We start from the raw sequence: 16,981 nt of genomic DNA on the forward strand, positions 1-16,981 counted from the left end.
ATAATTACATAAGGGGCTAGGATTGTGGCTCAGCTGTAGAGCACTTGCCTCGCCTGTGTGAGGCACTGGGTTCGATCCTCAGCACAACATAAAAATAAATAAACAAATAAAGGCATTGTGTTCATTTACAACTAAAAAAATTTTTTTTAATTACATAATACAAGAGGATGGCAAGTTCAAGGCCAGCCTGGGTAACTTAGCAAGATCCCGTCTCAAAATAAAAAAAAAAAAATTAAACAAAGAAAAAGCCTGGAGATGTAGCTCAGCAGTAAAACACCTGTGGGTCCAATTTCCAGTACAAAAAAAAAAAAAATAGTTACATAAAATTCCCAAGTATGCCCTGATCTATATGCTATTGATGCTAAAAAGCATATGTGGCCTTGTCAGATGCACTATCTGCTCAGTGCACAGACCAGGGCCTCTTACTCTTGTTATGGACCTGAGACCCCACACCTGACTCCAAGGGGGGGCACAGGAGTCACAGGGGGAAGGGTGAGGGCAGCAAGCTGTGTCATGTTGCCATAATGCAGAAGAATGCGAGTCAGTCTCAGGATTTCTTAAACGCCTTTGAGCCTGCCTTCTAGGAATCTCAGAGCATTTCCAGCAAGCTCCCCACTTAACCCTCACACTATCCCAAATACAGGCAAGTCTTTCCAGTTTTTACCTCTATAAGAGTCCCTTGTCTCCATCCACTTCTCCCCAGTCACTACTCTGGAATCCTCCAACTGCCTCTTCACTTAACTCCCAGGACTCACCATGCAGGCCCCAGCACCCAGAACAGCCTGGCAAGATGTAAATTTCACTGGTCTCTGGCTCCAACCTCTGTGGCCTCTTTCTGAGGTTAAAATAAAAGCCTTAGAGGGCCCACCTGATCTGGCCGCGCCTCCCTCTGCAACCCCCACTCCCAAGCCTCACCTGTACTCTTGAACTCTGGCCATCTATCTGGAGCAAACACCCTCAGGCCACTGCACTTGCTGGTTCCTCTGTGGGCCACTCTTTTCCCCAATTTTTCCATGCCTAGCTCCTCATGCACTAACAAGCAGCTGAGGCCTTCCTTAACCCCATCTATCCAAATACTTCTCTTCAACTCGCCTCCATCACCCTTAGCATTAGCACTGACCTGGAGAGACTGATCTGTTGTAACCTGTTTGTCACCCAACCTTGGAGCAGAGCCTTATGTCTGCACTTTCAGACCCCTTAGCAAGATTCACTTCTCCACATTATGACCAGAGCCTGACACAGAACCTGGTACCCATAAAAGCTCCCAAAACTCTTCTGAATGAATGGAGGCAGGCAGGAATAGCTATCTCCTGGGAGAATCAACACTGTCAAACCCCACAGAGCCTTGAAATCAGACCCAAAATGGGCCTGACTTTCTCAAAACATAAAAGTAACTCCTTTCCCTTTAGTAAAATAAACTACAAATGGTGCCCACATGGGAACTTCCCCTCACACTCTCTTATGAATTCACAGCTCTCTTGTTGCTGACCACCCTTTTTCTCTGGAAATGACCCAGAACTCCTTGGCTCACAAAACCGGAACTCCACCTTGGAGTCGGGCCCAAGGTTGCAGACTCACAGTAGAGGGCCGGGTGGAGGAGCCTTGACGCCCTCTGGATTTGCTCTGTGCCTGGCCACAAGCCCCATCCTTTGGAGGAACAAAAACAGGAAAGGAGCAGAGGCCACCAGGGGCCTGAGACAGTCCCAGGGGTCTAGGTGAAGCCTCCTTCCCCCAAATCCCTGATACCTGTCCAGCCTAAGACCCAAGACAGGGAGGAAACAGTGGGTGGACTATGGGCAGGCAAGGGTCAGAGGCAGGACATGGAAGGACATAAAGTATGGGAAAAACACACCCAGTCTTGGCTTTGACATCAACATGCCCTGGCTTCAAATACTGACTCCAACATCTACATTTCAGAAAGTCACACAGATACTATTTAATCTCTCAGAGCCTCAGTTTCCAGAGCTGTCAAAAGGGATTTCATAATTTCTACTTTAAGAGGATGGCTGGGTGTTTTATCCCCAGATGTTCTAATCTGGCTGCATCCACACACCCTTCAATCCCCAGGATGAGTCTGTTATTCATTTGGGAAAAATACAACCAGATGTCAATCATGCTCTGTGACTTGCCCTCCAAAGTCTGGGTTTACCAGACTGTTTTGATGCTGAGCCATGCAAACTGGTCCACATTTACTTAATTGTATTAAGTAACTGGGCCAAGCTGATCCCTGAATCTAGCTTACACATGTGCACAGCAGGCATTTGATACATATTTTTCAATGAATGAACCAAATAACAAGATGGGTTGCGTCAAGATTAATCCCACAAACAATTCTGATAAAGTGAAATCTCTTTTTTCACAATCAGTGCATGTTGCCAGGCACTAATCCACCTTGCACTTTAATAGTGCAGACGTAGCAAGAAATCAGATTTAAACCATTATAAGGCTAACAACTCTGACACTGGAGTTTCCTTCTGATGCAGGCTGTGGGGAAAATAAGCAACTTGTATGTTAAATCTCCTCATTTCTTTTGGAGATTATCTGTCAGCTCCTCCAGGGTTTATACCTTCAGTAACCAAATAGCATGGATTATTCAGCAAAAAATAAATAAAAATGAAATGATCTTCATTCTGTACATGGGCTGTCACCACATTTTGCAAGGATATTTAGCAGAAGCATTCTTCTATCAGTCTTGCTGAACAAGGAAGAACATTGCCTAAGACTGAGGTTTGGCAAAATAATCTGATGAAACCTGTCAGTTCTGTGCCACTAGCAATGGTGTCCCTCAAGGTTCCTGGTGACTATAATTATCTAGCTCTGTGCTGTCCTACCTCAGGTTTCACGGGTAAAACAGTTTCTTGGAGCTCATACTTGCCCATCCACCAAAACACCAGCATTTGAGGTCAAGAAAGAACTTCAGGGCTGAGGATGTGGCTCGCCTGTCATGCGTGAGGCACTGGGTTCAATCCTCAGCACCACATAGAAATAAAATAAATAAAGGTATTATGTCCACCTAAAACTAAAAAATAAACCTTAAAAAAAAAAAGAAAGAACTCCAACTCCCATCCCATACAGGGACCCTTTAGCATTAAGAAAATGCACCTACTAACGCAAACTTGCAGAAAGCAAACTTAGAAGTCAGTTATTCCTTTCCAAAATTGCCCAAGGGCTGCTTTAATGGACACAGTTTAAGAAACTGTGATTGGCACACAATTTGGCAAATGCCCTTTATTCAACATAGAGGGAGATAACCAACCAAGGCAGGATAAAGATACAAAGAACATGGGTCCTTGTCCCAGCTGAGTCACTAGTGAGCTGTGTCTCAGAGACAAGCCATTCAACTTCTTGGGTTTTGACTTCCTCACCCAGAGATGGAGAATCATTAATAAAGAGCAAATATTACTTCCTGGTGTTACGGGAAATCAAATTAATGTGAAAGCTGTTAGAAAATACAAAGTCATATCCAGAAGGCAGGGACCTCTTCTGTGGTATGTGAACACGTATAAAAATAAGAAACACCCAGAAAATTACCTGTCTTCACTCTTGCTCATGCTAAATATGTTTCCTCATACTAATAAAGGGAACAACTGGATTGTAAGTGACTTCTGTGAATCAGGATGAATACTGAGTATATGAGATTCATTCTGTGACAGATTTTAAGTGCCTCAAGGCAGTCACACAGGCAAATGTGTCCATCCCAGCTCTGGGGAAGATCGGCCCTAAGCCTGTTTATGTTTACCAGACACTCACAATGTGCTAGGAGTGCCCAGAACACAGAATGCATCGGACAGGACAACACACGTGGCCATGTGTGTGAAGTAATGGAGATGCAGGCCACCCTTCCCACTGCTCACAGGTGTGCTGGGTTTGGGTAAGCTTTTCCTGCACTCTTGCTTGAAGACCAGCAGTTAGATGTCTTCAACAAGTCCTCATCTCTTTAGGAAATTTAAAGGAGAGAAATAAAACAAATCCCATCAACTCCACCTTGGACAAGAGGTGTTAGTGCCCCCACGTTGAACCTCCAGCAAGCACTGCATCTCCCAGAGGCCCCATCTCCACACTGCAAAGTAGTTGGGACTACAGGCGTACACCACTATGCCAGGTTTTACCCTCCCATTTCCTACCCTTCACATTGATAAGTCCTAGATGTTGAATAAGCTTTTCAAACCCTGGCCAGAAAGAACATCATGGGATTGAATAAACTATAGGGATGATCAAAACAATCAAAGCGAGGGGGGGGGGAGTACCTGGAAACCTCCACACAAAAAAACCACTGGCCTTGCCAGAAAAGGCAGTATAGGGGGAGGGGCAAGAGAACCCCAGAGGGACAACAAGTGCCCAACTCCTAGTATGAGGTTCTTGAACTAATATACATCAGAAACACCTGGAGGAGGTGTTAAACACAGAAATGTAGAGTTTGCATGTGTAGCAGCTGCTAGTGCTGGTCCAGGTGCTCCGTGAATGAAAACACTAAATAAATGAGCAAGAACTGCTCAGGCTGTCGTTTCCACCAGGCAACTTCAGATCCTGGTTCATCCCCTCTTCACCCCAAACTGAGCCTTAAGAAAACTCACAGGAACTAGGCAGCTGTCTCACTAAGGCTATGAAGCCTTTTGTGAGTTTGTCTCACTCACTTCCCCTTCCCTCCCCTTTTCCCATTCATCTGCCCATAGTCTGAGGACGCAAACTATTATCAAGCCACTCATGAGAAGTATCTCTCAGGGCTGAGTCCAGTTTTCCCCTGTGTATAAGATATTTTGCAAAAGGATTCTGTTAGGGTGCCAAACAGGACAAGGCAGTGCAAGAAGAGCACTCAAGGACTCCTCTGGTCCAGTCCTCTGACCCAGTGCACAGTTTCTCTCTCATCAGCGACAAGTGTGTGCCTACTGGGATGGTGCCAGGGAAACACTGTGACCTGTTTTTCTCCTCACTAATTCGTCCTGATGATCTGCCACAATGCACTGTGATTTCCGCTGAGAGCTCACTTCATGTCACCAACTGTCACACTGCCAGCCTCACCAACCACCCAATGCACGAGAAGGCATCAAGTAGCCACTAACATTCACCTCTGGTGGCTGGCAGGGCAAGAGCCCACAAGACCAAATCAGAGGATCTCTGACCCAGAAGGGACAATTACAAATATTTCTTTCCTTCCCCAAACCGATTATATTATAGACCATACTGTTTACTAACAGCAGGAGCTCCTGCCACAATATATGATTTTGTTTTATGGGGAGTTAACGGAAGCTCCTACAGAGAACAGTGTTGTGAATGATGTAAACACTCTCTGATAACACCCTATCCTAGGAGTTTGTTCTTCAGCTCAAACAGGGAAATCTGGGCAATATTCTCTCTCTCTCTCTCTCTCTCTCTCTCTCTCTCTCTCTCTCTCATCACACACACACACACACACACACACACACACACGTCAGTTTACATGTCAGTTTGGCCTTTTCTGGCAATGGAACAACAGAGGTAACACACTGAAAAACAACTTTGGGTTAAATAAGAAAATGAATGAAGAGTGATTCATTCACAGCCTTTTGATAAATATAGCCAGTGTGTACCTGGTCTTTTGTATGATTTTGTGCACACAAATAGGTGCATGTGATGGAACAAATGTGAATTTCCCTCCCATTAATAAAAGAAAAATCCAATTAGTTCTTTCTCATATGTAAAACTGTGTACCAGTTTCCAAGGTTGAGTGCCTGATTCAGTATAAACCCTATGAAGCCTTTTGTGAGTCACAGACCTTCTCAAAGGCAGCACCACTAACAACCTCCAAGTACCGCAAATTAAGAATCCATCTCTGATGTATCAAACTCAAAACATAAGCTATAAACCTTGACAGCTGTATTCATAAAAATCTGGAGCAGAAAGAGAGCCCAGCCTCAAGTGACAGTATTGGTGAGGGCATCAAATACACTGACTTTATACTTTTGCCCCCTCCCCAAAAGTCCACTTATTTGAATCCACAGATGAGGCCAGTCCCAGCTGTCTGCACACCCAGCCCCCTGGCCCCCTTGGTGGTTCCAGTCCTCACCTGTTTTCCAGGAGTGTCATGCATACCACCTCTCGAACTCCAGGGTTGTTGGCCTTCTCCACAGAGCAGCCCTGCAAGTTCCAGGTGGCCAGCCTCAGCACAGGCCGCCCATCCCTCGTGCCTCCAAAGGCCTCTACTGAGGGGCGAGTGGAGATAATCTGTGTGGGCCCCCCTGGTGGCAGGTCCAAGTCCTCACTCTGCAGGCTCAGTGAGGTAGGGCTAGGGTGAGGCTTGGCAGTGAAGGTCAGACCCCCATTGGTGTGGGTGGAGGGGGGCCTGGACCTCTCAGCAAACACCTGGTGTCGTATCCTGTCCAGGAAGGCAGCATTAATACCATCCATCCTGACCAGATCCTCAATACTGCGAAAGGGGCCATGTTCCCGGCGGTAGTCCACAATACTGAGGGCCATCTTCTCGGTGAGGCCTCGCACACTCATGAGCTGAGCTGGGGTGGCTGTGTTGATATTGACACGTGGTGTGAGGGGCACAGTAGTGGCTAGATGGTGAGGCTGCTGCTCAGCCAGGAGGTCCCTCCGCAAGGAGCTAGGAGAGTGCTGTGCAGAGCTACCCTTGCTGCTCACACAGATCTCAAACTTGACCTGTTCCAGTTTTGTGGCACCCACACCACTGACCAGTGCTAGGTCCTCCACTTTCTTGAAGCCACCAATGTATTCTCGGTATTCCACGATGCTTCGAGCCACAGCACGTGTCACCCCAGGGAGGGTCATCAGTTCCTCCTCTGTAGCAGTGTTGATGTTGAGCCGCTCCTGATTCACCAGGATGTTGCTGAAGTTGCAGGCTGCGCTGAACTTGCGGCTATGGGACAGGTCCGAGGGGTCCCTGGGGATGGAGCGGTGGCAACCCAGGGTACTCCCCATGGCCAGCTAATATCAGGAGCCCAGGAAGGCCTCACCACTGCAGAACTCTGGCTAGGGGAGATGCCCCGTTGACCTTATAAGCACAAAAAGAACAAAATGCAGAATTTAGGGGCCGAAGAGGTTGCTGCAGACAAAGGCCAAATCTTCCATGGCTAGAGTGTCCAAAATTATCTTTCACTTGGCCACCTAGAAAAGAAATTAACACATGAATTGACTGAGTGAGGCAATCTGTTATTAGCACTCATTACCTAGTGCTGGAGTTCATTACCAGAGTTCCAAGCCAGTGGCTGCAGGTGAACTGAAAACGCACAGTAAGGTTGGCCCATGCAGATTTTCCTCGGGAGACGCCTAGGGTTTCTGTCATACCGCGATCCAAAAGGCTATAAGCCACCTTTCTTGAGAGCTATCTGCATCGGTATCACACCTCTCTGCCTTTCAACTCTGGCAGAGCCACGGCTGCCTCCTTACTTTAGTCGCCCCCACATGGACTGACTCCGAGCCTGACACTCAGCGCCGCCTGCAACTTAGGAACTCTGTGCTTGCCTGTGCGGACACCGAGAAGAGGTTTATGGACCCTCACCAGACCCGCCTGCGGTCCCGATCCCAATCTCTGGGCCGTTCTGCAGGGGGGAGGGGGGTTCGTCTCTCTTCCACCTGCGGCTCGGAAGCCTGAGACCGGCCAAGGGCAGCGCGGGCCCCTACCTCCAGCCCTGGCGCCCACGCGGGTGCGGGTCAGTGGCCGGGCCTTGGTCCGCGCGTCCCTGTCTTTCTGCGGGAGAAACTCTCAGCGTCGCTCTCCCGGAGCAGGCAGGAGCTGCAGGGCTGCTCGCAGGCGGCGGTAGGGGTGGCGAAATCCGGCTGCTGAGGCTGCACCAAGACTTGCTACTGCACCAGGACTTGCGGTGACGCCGCGGTTGCGTTTATCCAGGCAAAAAAGTCTGCACCCAACTCGGGCGCGGGATTCGCAGAGCGCGTCCAGACCCCAGCACTAGAGCAGCCGCTCGCGGTCTGTGTCAAAGCCAAAGTCCCGGCTGCGCCGCCAGCGCCTCCGCGGGCATAACCACGCCTCCTCCCGCGCGGCAACTCCTCCCTGGGACTCCCGAGGGCATGTGGGGGCGGGGCGCGGGCGCGAGGGGGCGGGCCTGGAACCCGAGAGGGCGGGGGCGGAGTCCTGGGGTGCGAGAGGCGGAGCCATAGGGCCCCGGACCGGCCCTGAGCGCCAAGAGGCGGGGAGCGAACCCTAGAGCACAGGGGCGGGGCCCTGGCGCGCGGGGGCGGGCTCCGGGGACAGGGGCCGGACTTATGTTCTGGGGGGCGGGACCTACGCCGCAGCGGCGCGGGCAGCTCACTGGAATACTGTCTTATCCTCTGGTACCTGGGGTACCAGGGTTCCCTTTCCACTCGGGACCAAGGGCTGGTTGTGCTGGGTAAAGGCTGTTTTCTATTGTCCGAGACGAGACCTGCCCGGCCGCTTTTCGTCCGCCTTTGGGGCGTGAGAACGAAGGCCGGACACTCCCATTGAGAGAGGCTTCCCTTAGGGTCCAGGCTTGGTTCGGTTCTGCGGAACGTTCAGAGAGGATACTGACTGGGATCTTAATTTCTACCCTGCTTGCCTCCTTTTCTTCCACTAGCGTATTACCTGGGTTCTGCTCAGAAAGATGTCCTCCATCCAGTAATGCCACAGCCATCTCTCTGTGGCCCTAGAAGAGGTCTCGCGCCCTCTCCTCAGTATGTTTACACACAGTGTTCCTCTTTTGTACATTTAGCACTCTAAGTAAATAAGGATACGTTTCTGTTATTAGGAAATGCAAGCTGCATCCCCAAATTCTGAACTGATTTTGAATCAGGTTGCAAAATGATAATCTAGTTAAAGATTAAAGAGCCTGCTGCATTAGAATGGACACCTGGAGCTAGAGTTTTCGATTAAACAAACCATGTGGAGATACCATTGAATACTTTGACCTTAGGCCGTTAGTGTCCTCTGAAGAAATAGATTTTACCCAACCAATGTGACCAATTGCTTCTGCTCTGAATTCCAGGGATCAGATCAGAAGAAATGGTAATTCTCACCGAAGGCAGAAGGTACTTCAGATTGAAATGAGTGGCAACCTAGGTTTTGCAAAATGCTGAGGCACCTTCTCCTGCTGGGGATATTAAGGCCCTAATAATTGCAAATGACAAAAACCAGGTTAAATTAGCTTAGATTTAAAAGGGGGGAGGGGAGGGTGATTGATGGGATTTCCTGCTTTCTTGGAGATAGTTAAGGAATAGATCTTAGCTTCAAGCTGGGCTGCATCCAGCTCAAAGTCCTCAGGCAAGATCTGACTCCCCACCTCTGGCTCCACCTTCTTTTCTTTTGGTTTCATTCTCAAGCAAGCTATTTGGGATGTTGGCAAGAATACCCCCGCTTCACCTCCCACAAGACCCTCCCATACAAGTGTGAAGCTACAGTAACCCTATCCCGTGAAATCCTGATGTGAGCTGGAAAAAAAAAAGTTTTAGAAAAGCTCCTTTTAGAGGAAAGAATAATTGTCACTGAGCTGAAGAATGCCTTGATGAGCCCTGTGTTGAACAGCCTGGGACATGGCTGTTTGGGCCATAAGAAGAGAAACCATATATTTTATTATCCAAGCCAGGACATTTGGAAATAAGAAGGGACATATTCATAATTTCCCTGGAACAGTAACAATAATCTGGTATTATTCTCCATAAATCTAAGCATATGCTTTCCTTTGTTAGAAATAAAGAGAGAAAAGAAAAAACAGAGAGTGAGAGAATAAACAAGAAAAAGAAATGAAGCCAAGAGGTAGCTAAACAGAGGTGCATCAAATACACACACACACACACACACACACACACACACACACACACCCCTGAGATGACTAACTTTAACATGAATATATCTAATGTTGGTCATATCAAATGCATAGACCATATCAAATGCACAGAGCGCGTGGAGCAAATGAAACTGTCACACATTGCCAGTGGGAGTGTAAGTGGATACAACCACTTTGGAAACCACTTCAGCAATTTCTTTAAAAGTTAAGTGTACACAAATCTTATATACAACCCACAATTACACTTACAGGTAACAACATTGAAAGCATGAAACCCAAAGTCTTATGCATGGATATTCATAGGAGCTTTATTTGTTATAGTAAAAAATCAACCACCTCAAATCCACCAGAAGATGTCATGGTTTGGATAAGGTCCAAGTTTGTCCCCCAAGGGTTCATGTGTTAGGAGCTTAGACCTCAGCGTAGTCATGCTGGGAGGTGTTGGATGTTTAAGAGGTGGGACTGAGTGGGGGAGGTCATTGCCCCTAGAATGTCCATAGGACGCTGAGTTGGTTAACCTGAAAGAGTTTTCAATAAAAGAACAAAGCTGGCTCTTCTTGCTCTGCCTCACAATCTTGTGACATGATTTCTCCCTGTCTCACCATTGTGTTTTTCATCTGTCAGGACTTCTCCCAAAATGAGATGGTTCTATCACCATACCCTAAACCTTCAAAACTGTGAGCTAAATAAACCTCTTTTCTTTGATATTTCATTATAGTAACATAAAATAGACTAACACCATAAATGAATGAATAAACAAATTGTAATATAATCATACAATGGAATATCACTTAGCAATAAAAACCAGTAAACTATTAACTCAAACAACAACATTGAAGAATATCAGAATCATTCTAATGAGGGAGGGAAGCCAGGCAAAAATAGAGAACATAATTCATGATCTATATATTAAAAATACATACTAACATCTATATAGAGAGCCTAGACACTGGTTGCCTGGGGATGGGCTGGAGGGAGGAATGGAAAGAAAAGAACACAAAGAAACTCTGAAGGGTGGGATGGTGGTAAAAGTGTACTTTGAGAGCTGGTGGTTTCATAGGCATGCATATATCAAAACCAATAGAATTATATGTATTAAATATGTGTGGTTTAGTGTACTTCAACTCTATCTCAATAAACTTGGGAAAATCTTCAAAAATAAAAATAATTTAAAAAGGAAATTACTTGGAACTTTTAAAAAAAAGGCAAGATTTGTTTGGGCAGTGGAGAAGTGAAGAGGTGAGCCAGGATGGAAGCAAGGAGGTTCAAGAAGGTGAAGAGGTTCAAAAAGAAGACCCATTGACAGCTCTTCCATCAGGTTGAGTTGGGGGCCTGGGTAAAGGGGTCCTAAAGGGCTTCAAGACTAACGATATCTAATAGTCTGTTAAGTTGTGCTGTTTTCTATATAACTCCTCCACTCCCACTCCCATACAGGGACATTAAACCTCTAATAAGGTATGTAATGGCCTTTGAATGAATGCTACTTACAAGAAATAAGGCAAAGGAGCTCAAACTCTCTGGGTGTATTAAGTATAGTAAGAAAGGAACAGCTACAATATGAAAGACGGCAGAAAAATTCAGGAAGAAAGAAATCAGAATGTGACAGGACCCAGCAAAATATCCAACTTTCGAGAAGCCACATTGAAATCGAGAAGTTGGTTGCATTTTCCTCATGCAAGGAATCGGGAGGGGCGGGGGTTAAACCAGTTTAATTTGACTCTCCAAGGATGGTATGGCTCCAGCTGACATTTGAGTTACATGAGGATGTCAAAGGCCAGGGTTTACATCATTCTACCAAATACTAAACGCAGTGGCCTCTGCCCCTTCAACCCAGTTCTTACTTGGGGCCTGGTCACAGAAGACCAAGGTCATTAGCCTTTTGCTTCTTAGTCAGCAGTTTCAAAGATAAAGGGGGATTTGGGAGAAAGGAGAAGTGGTAGAAGGCAAAAAAGGAAAACTCTCATTAATTTTCAATTTCAATCCCATAGTGCTAGGACCTGGAGATACTGTGATGAGTAAATTCATGATTCTTCTGTCCCAGAGCTGATTAGCAAGCAGGAATGCACACACTGGATTGGTAAGAGCAATGCAATTTAAAATAAAAGGAAAAGAATATGTCTGTGCATTAAAAATAACTTTGTCTAGGGAACTTCTCTGAAAAGTGAAGATTAAGATCAGATTTGAAGGTTGAATAGGGAAATATAGCCCCACCTCTAAATATTCATTCCTGCAAGGCCACCCCCACTTTCCCAATCAATGAGGTCAAGCCAGGCTACTGACAGTGACCTTGGCACCACCATTTGTGCATTGGCCACGCTGTGTACTGTCCCAGATGTCAGTGTGTCAAAGCAACAGCTCCCACAGTGGGACCTCAACAGTAGATCTGTCCCTCTCCACCAAAGTAGATTCCTGTGTCCCCAAACTGATGAAACCCCAGGCATTGCAGTGCTCTGGGACATTTTAAATCAGACCCTGCCTCACAGGAGTCCTGGCATAGGGTGGCAGAAAATGACCACCCACAGACACCATGACAATGGCAATGGACATACCTAGTTGTGAAATCCTGTGTACAGATGCTCAGTGTGAGTCCCACCAGCAGGATGTTGGCATGTGCTTCTCCAAATGCCTGATGCTCTGCTTCAGAGCACTGTGTGGAGTCTGTACCTGGGGCTCACAGAGAGCCAGGCTGCCCAGCCTTCCCCCTGCTGTGTAGCCCCTTCCCACAGGGACTCTAGAATTGTCCATGTGACCTGTTCTAGCCAATGGGACATTAGCAAGAACAAAGCAAGCAGAGGTTTGACAAGCACTTGCCATTAGGGACCCCAGCTGCCCTGCAATAGGGAAGGTCCTGCCCCCTCTTGTGAGAGAGGCCATGTGGAGAAGAACTAAGGCAGCCCAGCCCTCAGCAGCTCCAAGTCCTCAGAGGTGAGAGAGAAGCCTCTGGGCCCTTCCAGCCCAGCCCAGCCCCAGCAGGATGTCCCTACAGGAGGGAGCCCAGCAGAGACCACAGTTGCAGAGAAGCCACCTGCTAAGCCCAGCCACCCACAGGCCATGGGAGACAGCCCTGGGGCTGTTTGAAGTTTATGCACATCAGAGTGATCAGTCTGAGCCGAGTTAATCACACAGGTGTGGCCCTCAGCCCTGATTGCCAGCAAGAAAATCATCACCACAGCTCCTGTGGTAGCCCAGTTTACATTCATTGACATTTATCCTCTTTGTCACAAGGCTTTGGTTTCCCTTCAGTGATGTGTGTTGTTAGTTTTTCAGTTAGGTCACCCCCCCCCCTCAATTGTTTACATCCAGCACAGACCCTTCACCCACACCAGGCCACTTTCAAGGTTTCAGAAAAGTGTAGATGATTATCTTGTGACAGCTGAAGTAGCAAAGCAGCATGTGTTTTCTGAAGAATGATCACATTTAAATGCAATCAAATAGCATATATATGTTTGTGTGTGTGTGTGTGTGTGTGTGTGTGTGTGTGTGTGTTTCTGTAGCATGTCTCCTTGGCCCCATAGACACAGAGGATAAGACAGAGAGGAGCCAGAATATGGAGAGTCGCAAGAAATGAGCCAGTCCCTAAAGTTCCCAGCGCCTCTCTTCTTGTCTCACAGGTGGTTCCTGTCTAGCCTTACAGCTCAGCATCCTTTTATTTTGAACCCCTAAGCAAAACCCTAACAGTTTGTACATCTCTGACTTCCACCACATGAGACTTTCTTGGGCAGGTGGACTGTATGGTGCATAGCATTACATGCTTTCTGCTCACTCCTAGCTCCAATTGTTTACATCCAGCACAGACCCTTCACCCACACCATCTGGGGCTCTGTGGAGCTTAGGATCTTCCTCCTTCATGTAAAATGTGCGGCTTGACCTCCCACACACTTTCTTGTGGCCTTGCTGCCCACCACTTCAGGTTTCACATTTCCACTCTGCTTTCAGCTTCATGCGGGTTCTGTCTGGCTGACCTGAAACACAGGTATCTGCAGAGAAAGGTGACTGTGGCTAGAGGGAAAGCTTGGGATCCCACAGGGGCCGATTCTTCTGGTCCTATCCAGTCTGCCCAGCATGCAGCATGGAGTTTCCCTTTCAGGACAGGACCTTGGGGAAGATGATTGCATCCAGGCTCCACATAGAACACTGTTATCTTCCAACAACAAGAGGGCTTCCTTTTTAATCTGTGTGCCTTATTATTATTTGTCTTATTGCATTAGCTAGAACATCTAGTACAACGTTGAGAGGCTGTGGTGAGAGGGCTCTTCTTTTCCTTGTTCCCAGTCTTAGTAGGATAACTTCTAGTTTCTCAACTTTAAGTATGACATTACCTATAAGAGTTTTGTAGATGTTCTTCACCAAATTGAGAAAGTTCCCCTCTAAGTTTGCTGAGTTTTTACCATGAACAAGTGTTGGAATTTGTCAAATGCTTTTTACGGGTCTACTGATAAAAACATTCAATTTTTTCCTCCTTTAGCTTATTGATGTGATATATTACATTAATTTTTTAAATATAGAACCAATCTTGCATACTTGGGAATAAATCTCACTAGATCTTGGTGCATGATTCTTCCTATACATTGTTGAATTTTATTTATTAATATTCTGCTGAGGCATCAAAAAGTCTATATATGAAAAAAAAAGTCAATCTCATAGTCAGTTGGGAAAAGCTGAAAGCATTTCCTTTAATATCTAGAACAAGACAAGGATGTCTACTCTCACCATTCCTATTTAATATGTGCTAGAAATTCTAGCCAGAGCAATTAGGAAAGAGAAGGAATGAAAACAGGAAAGGAAGAAGACAAATTATCATTGTTTGCTGATGATATGATCCTGTTCTTAGAAGATCCAAGAAACTTCACCAGAAGACTGCTAGATATAATAAACAAATTCAGCAAAGTAGCAGATTACAAAATCAACATACAAAATTCAATACTTTTCCCATATACCAGCAATGAATCTGCTGAGAAAGAAATCAAGGAAATAATTCCATTCACAGCAGCCTAAAAAAAAAAAAAAAAAAACAGACAAAAAATGCCGGAAAATAAATCTAACCAAGGAGGTGAAAGACCTCTTCAATGAAAACTATAGAACATTGAAGAAAGAAATTGAAAAAACACAAAAAGATGGAAAGACCTCCCAAGCTTTATGGGTTGTTAAAATGGCCATATTACCAAAAGGAATATACAGATTTGATTCAATTCAATATCCATCAAAATACAATGACATTCTTCACAGAATTAGCAGAAAATAGTCCTAAGATTCATTTGAATAAAAGAATAAAAGGTCCAGAATAGCCAAAGCAATCCTAAGCCAAAAAATATAAATAAATAAATAGTAAAAAACAATGCTGGAGGCATCACTATATCTGACTTCAAATTATACTATAGAGCCATAGTAACAAAAATTGCCTGGCACTGGTATAAAAACAGACACATAGACCAATGGTACAGAATAGAAGACACAGAGACAACCCCACACATCTTCAGTCATTTGGATCCTGGACAAAGATGCCAAGAACATACACTGAAGAAAAGACAGCCTCTTTTACAAATAGTTCTGGAAATACTGGTCATCCAAATATAGAAAAAATGAGATTAGACCCCTATCTTTCATCCTGCACAAAAAAAACAACTCAAAATGGGTCAAAGTCCTAGGAATTAGACTATGCAATTCATAGAAGAAAATGTAGGATCAACACTCTAGTAGATAGGCACAGGCATTGACTTTCTCAATAGGACTCCTAAAGCTCAGGAAATAATGCCAAGAGTTAACAAATGGGATGGCATCCAATTAAAAAGCTTCTGCACAGCAAAAGAAACAATTAAGAATGTGAAGACAGAACTCACAGAATGGAAAAGAATGATTGCTAGCTACTCTTCTGACAGAAGATTAATGTCTAGAATATATGTCTAGAATGTATGAAAAACTTAACACCAAAAATATAAATAAGCCAGTGAATAAATGAGCAAATGAATTAAACAGACACTTCTCAAAAGAAGAAATACAAATGATCAACAAATATATGAAAAAAATGTTCAATATCATTAGCAATTAGGAAAATTCAAACCAAAATTACACTGAGATTTCATTTAACACCAGTCATAATGGCAGCCATCAAGAATACAAACAAAAATACATGTTGGAAAGGATATGAAGAAAAAGGAACATTTTTACACTGTTGGTAGAACTGTAAATTAGTATAACCACTATGTAAATTAGTATGGAGGTTCCTCAAAAAACTAGAAATGGAACTGCCCTAAGACCCAGCTGTACCACTTCTTGGGATTTATCCTGAAGATTTAAATTCAGCATATTATAGTATTATAGTGATACATGCATACCCACATTTATAGCAGCACAATTCACAGTAGCCAAACTATAGAACCAACCCAGGTGGTCACTAACAGATGAATGGATAAAGAAATTGTAATATATATGTATTATATTGATCCTGGACAAAGATTCCAAGAACATACACTGAAGAAGCATACACACACACACACAATTGAGTTTTATTCCTTAAAAAAATGAAATTATGTCATTTGCAGAAAAATGGATGAAACTTGAGACCATTCATTAATTTAAGTGAAATAAGCCAGATTCATAAGGTCAAAAGTCATATGTTTTCTCTCATATGTGGGAAGTAGAGAGGGAAAAGGAAAATAAAGGGGGGTGATCACATGAAAAGCAAAGGAAAGTAAGTAGAATAGAGAAAAAGATCTTGGCCAAATTATATTGGTACATTTTGTGTATATACTAATATGTAACAACAAATCCCACCATTATGTACAACTATAATGCACCAAGTAAAAAAAGTGGAGAAACAAAATACGTTGTTGAGGATTTTTGCATCTATAATCTTGCCATTTTCCCCCCCTTGTGCTTGAGAGAGAGATCTCAGGGCCTTTTGCATGCTACACTGAGCTATATCCCTAGCCTTGTTATCTCCTCTGTTTTTGACATATTGGTTTATAGTTTTCTTTTTGCAATGTCTTTATCTGGTTTTGGTATTAAAGTAATAATATTGGTCTTGTAAAAGGAATTAAGGAAATTTTCCCTCTGCTTCTATCTACTGAAAGAGGTTCTAGAGGATTGATATAATTTCTTCCTTTAATGTGTGCTAGAATTCACTAGTGAATCTACCTGGACCTGGTATTTTCTGTTTTAATAGATATAGGTTATTTAGATTACCTACTGCATATATTTTTTCGTTTTCTTTTCAAAAGTTGAGC

At 44.7% G+C, this 16,981-nt stretch overlaps 1 protein-coding gene across 2 annotated transcripts in view; it reads right to left on the reverse strand.

Moving 5' to 3' along the window:
* The window catches only part of EEPD1 (endonuclease/exonuclease/phosphatase family domain containing 1), a 117,127-nt gene extending 109,141 nt beyond the window's left edge, over positions 1 to 7,986 (reverse strand). The window contains exons 1-2 of one of the 2 annotated variants that reach the window (XM_081284489.1): positions 7,624 to 7,986; positions 6,044 to 7,107 (exon numbers count right to left, since the gene is read on the reverse strand). In XM_081284489.1, coding sequence (XP_081140615.1) covers positions 6,044 to 6,921 — 878 coding nt within the window. In that variant the 5' untranslated portion in view covers positions 6,922 to 7,107; positions 7,624 to 7,986. The other variant, XM_081284490.1, reaches the window with a different exon arrangement.
* Positions 7,987 to 16,981: the final 8,995 nt, after the last annotated feature.

This window comes from Spermophilus citellus, assembly GCF_964194105.1.
Source record: "Spermophilus citellus genome assembly, chromosome: 3".
Lineage (NCBI taxonomy): Eukaryota > Metazoa > Chordata > Mammalia > Rodentia > Sciuridae > Spermophilus > Spermophilus citellus.